The following is a 3,993-nucleotide window of genomic DNA, read 5'->3' as shown; positions in this document are numbered from 1 at the left end:
ACCCATATAATGGAATAATACTTGAACATAAAACATAACTATTGATATATTCTAGTTGAACAATCTAGATAAACATGGAAAGCAGTATGTTGAATGATAGCAGCCAGTTTTAAAGGTGACATACTGTATGAATATATTTACAAGATGTTCTGGGAAAGGAAGTTCTACAGAGATGGAGAACAGAGCAGTGGTTATTCTCAAGATTAGGTCTGAGGAAAGAGTTTCGCTAATGTGAGTTTAAACTCCTCCAAAATACAACTGCTTCAGCATTCATTTTATGTGGATAAGTGACATGCAGGGGTCTTGAGAAAACAAGAGCCTACCCTCAAGTGCATGCCCTAGATGACAACCAGCTGAGTCACAAGTAAGTGTAAGAACCCGACAAGACTTCCCCAATCACCCTAGTATTAGTCTCTCCTGCCTCCCAGGTCCTCCCTTTGTGGGTCCCTTAGATAAGACTTCCACAGAGCTTAACAAAACACCATTCTTTTTTGTTTGTTTTGAATTGGTCAATCCAGCCTGAGCCTGGAAACCCAGAAAGATTTCACCTATGAACCTTAGTAAAGGCATATGCCCAGTTCCTGTTGCCCCCTCTCTGCTTATGCCCTGCCTTGACCTCCCCATGTGGCCCGCCAGGCATGCTGTGTACCTCTTCAGGAGCTACGAGTAATACACCTCTCCGTTTCATTTTCCCTTTCAGTCTCTGTTGAAACTTGGCTCACCATCGCACACACTTACCCTGGGTTCTCCTTAAAATTTTTAAGTGTATTTATTTTGACGGGGGGTGGGTGGGCGGGGAGAAGGCGGGGCAGGAGCAGAAAGAAGCGGAGAGAGGGAGAGAGAAAGACACTCGCACTGGGAGCTCAGAGACCCATGTGGGGCTCGATCTCATGTACCGTGAGATCATGACCTTAGCCAAAATCAAACTCCCACGCTCAACCAACTGAGCCACCCAGGCACCCCGGGGCTCTCCTTAAAAGTGTTAATTTAACAAAAATCACAACTTAAAAGGGACAGTAGTACCAATCAGAAACTATTCTGTGTTGACGAAGCTGTTCCATAGCCTGACTGTGGTGGTGGATACACATATGTATACAAATGTTGAATTCATAGAACTGGGCTCCAAAAGAGGTTGATTTTTTGTATAATGTAAAACATAAAATAAAAAAACAGAAAAGAAATAACAGCATCATGTATTGCATACAGTATCACCCCTAAGATTTAGTAAATTCTTACTTTAGCATAATTTTATATATATATATATGCATATAAAATTTTACACATTTAATTTTGTTATATATATACATAGGTATGCGTATAAAATTTTATACATTTAATTTCCTTTAACTCTTCTAATCACTGTTCTAAAATGGAGGGCAAGTATGCTCTCATTATAAAAATGAAGAAATTTAAGTTTCAGCGAAACACCAGTACCATAGCAGGAAAGCAGTAGGCATAAAATGTCTTACTGATCAAATTCAAACGACATAAAGCATAAAGAAATAACACTAAAAAATCTAGGACTCACACTTAGCCATTATTCTGGCTTTGAGACCCTATGGTCTAGTGCAAGATACTTATGCAAATTAACGGTTCTGGGGGAAGAACTTTTCCAGGGGTAAAGTTGATACATAAGAAAGCCAAGGAGTGAGGCCTCGCCCCGCGCGGGTCGTGTGTGCAAATCGTGGACCCTGGGGCGGGGCCTGGCCAGGTGCCCCCTGTGGCTGGGTGACGGCCTGTTTACCCGCGTGGCCGAAGGCGTCTCCCAGAATCTGTAACCGAACCGGCCTGAAACCCAGCTCGCCGTCCCGCGTGACCCCAATTCCAACCTGGCAGGGTTCTTGCTCGCCAGGTCCCCCCGCCCCGGTCACTCGTCACCCCTCCCGTCAAAGCCTCCACTCGAGCCAGCCTCTCCCGCCCAGGGCCACCGCCTGCATGATCCCCGAGACAAGCTGCTCTGCTGGGTCTTCCCCGACCACGACCCCCGCCCCACGCCCCCACCCCACCCCCCACCCCCGACGAGGGACGTCCCACGACCACGCCCCACACACCAGCGACGGAAGCACTCACACGGGTTTCTCCAAACACTTTATTGGCTGTCAGTGACTGCCTGAGGCACCAGGCCGGCCGGGGCCCACCCCGGCCACGAGTAGGCCTGGCGCCCGCCGGACCCCACGTCGCGTGGGACAGCTAGTTCCAGCCCCGGACCACCTGGGAGATGATGGTGGACTGGAAGAAGGCGCTGAGCAGCGGGTGGTTGTGGACCACCATGTCCACGACATCCGGGGTGATGAGCCTCCTGCCGCTGTTCCGGGCCTCGATGCCGGCCAGCTCCAGGACCTTGGCCGTCAGGGACTGGATGACGGCCGCTAGGAAGATCGGGGCGGACGCGCCCAGGCGCTGCGAGTAGCGGCCCTCCCGCAGGAGGCGCTCCACGTGGCTCACGGAGAACGTCAACTCGGCTCAGGCAGTGCGGGAGCGGACCCGGCTCTGGCCACTGGACGACCCTCGACGGCTCCTCCTCACAGGCATGCTGGGCCTCGGCTGCGCTTTCTCGGACGGGCCTCGGTCTGGCGTGCGCTGCGGGAAGCGGTCGGGCGCGGCTGGATGCGGTCGGGTGCGGCTGGATGCGGTCGGATAGGGCTGGATATGGTGCGATGTGGCGGGAAGCGGTGTAAAAAGCCAGTTGGCCCGAAGTTTCCAACCGGCAGCGTTCCAAAGCCACTACTCTATATCCTAGAGATCACAGACCGACCCCATCATTGGTCGGGTGCGCGTTTTGGGACACGTACATCCGGTGAAGTCACTGCTTTCCCATGGGCCCCCGCTGCAGAGAAACAGTGCTGGGCGGGAGCCTGCTCCCTGGAACCCCTGTTTGAAGGAACGCTGGCTTTTGGCTGGGCGGGCGCATTGTGCACACACAACACCCGTGTAGGAGCCAGCGGCCCCGAGTGTACACTAGAGGGGTCGGGCGACCACCACAACCGTCTAGTTCCAAACCGTGGCAGCACCCCTCAAAGAAACCCCTGTACGTGTCAGGCAGCCAGTCCTCACCGCACCCCCCTCCCCCCCCACCCCCGTCCTCGGGAGCCCCCAGGCAACCGCTAGTCGGCTTGCTGCCCATAGGGGTTCGCCTGTCCCGGACACTTACTTCTTTCTGCACGCGGGATCGCTGGGCGAATAGGCGGCTTTCTGTGCCTGGTTGCTTTCCCGTAGCGCAGCGTTGTCACTAGGGCTCGTTCGTCCGTGTGGGAGCGTGAGTCAGCGCTTCAAGCCTTTTCACGGCTGAGTAATATTCCACCGCAGGGACACACCGTGTGTGGCGGCCTATCCCAGTTCATGGGTTGACAGGCAGCTCCGCCATTCCCACCTTGCGGCAGATGTGAACAGCGCTGCGCCGAACGTTTCCTGCACAGGGTTCTGTTTGAGCACCTGTTTCTGATTCCCTAGGGTAGGAAATTGCACCGGGACTGCGATTGAGGGGTCGGGTGCTAATTCTGCCGGTAACTTACTGAGGAGCCGCCCAGCGGATTCCCACAGCAGCTTTGCATTCCCAGCAGCAGTGTGTGAGTCCCAGTCCTTGCGCACCCTCGCCCGAACTCGTCTTTTTGCCTTTGTTTTGCTTCCTTGTGCCTAGAAGAGCCAGCCTACTGGCTGCGAAGCGGTGCCTCATGGCGGTTGTGATTTGCATCGCCCTGTTGGTGTATGATGTTGAGCGTCTTTTCATGTGCCTCTCGGCCATTTGCACATCCACTTTGGAGGAACGTCTGTTCAAGTCCTTTCCCATTTTTTAACTGGGTTGTTCGTTCGTGCTTTCATTGTTGACTTGTAGGTGTTCTTTATGCATTCTGGAAAATACACCCTTATCCCATGTGTGATTTGCAAATGCTTCTCCCATCCTGTGCGTTTTGTCCTTTCACCTTCTAGACAGAGTCCTTTCATGCACAAAAGTTTTTGGTTTGGATGGTGTACAACTTATCCTCTTTCCACCAC

General features: G+C 52.8%; 1 protein-coding gene across 1 annotated transcript; it reads right to left on the bottom strand.

Annotated features, from left to right (window-relative positions):
* Window positions 1-2,069: 2,069 nt before the first annotated feature.
* LOC121025143 (translation initiation factor IF-2-like) lies at window positions 2,070-3,673 on the bottom strand. The gene is made up of 4 exons (XM_040467575.1): window positions 3,652-3,673; window positions 3,371-3,446; window positions 3,152-3,267; window positions 2,070-2,736 (listed from the first exon to the last, which is right to left on the bottom strand). The coding sequence occupies exons 1-4, from the start codon at window positions 3,671-3,673 to the stop codon at window positions 2,090-2,092; spliced, it is 861 nt and encodes a 286-aa protein (XP_040323509.1). The 3' UTR covers window positions 2,070-2,089.
* Window positions 3,674-3,993: the final 320 nt, after the last annotated feature.

Source organism: Herpailurus yagouaroundi, unplaced genomic scaffold (assembly GCF_014898765.1).
Source record: "Herpailurus yagouaroundi ecotype Mexico unplaced genomic scaffold, PumYag 67506, whole genome shotgun sequence".
In the NCBI taxonomy this organism is placed as follows: Eukaryota; Metazoa; Chordata; class Mammalia; order Carnivora; family Felidae; genus Herpailurus; species Herpailurus yagouaroundi.
This window is presented reverse-complemented; position numbering and strand designations above follow the sequence as displayed.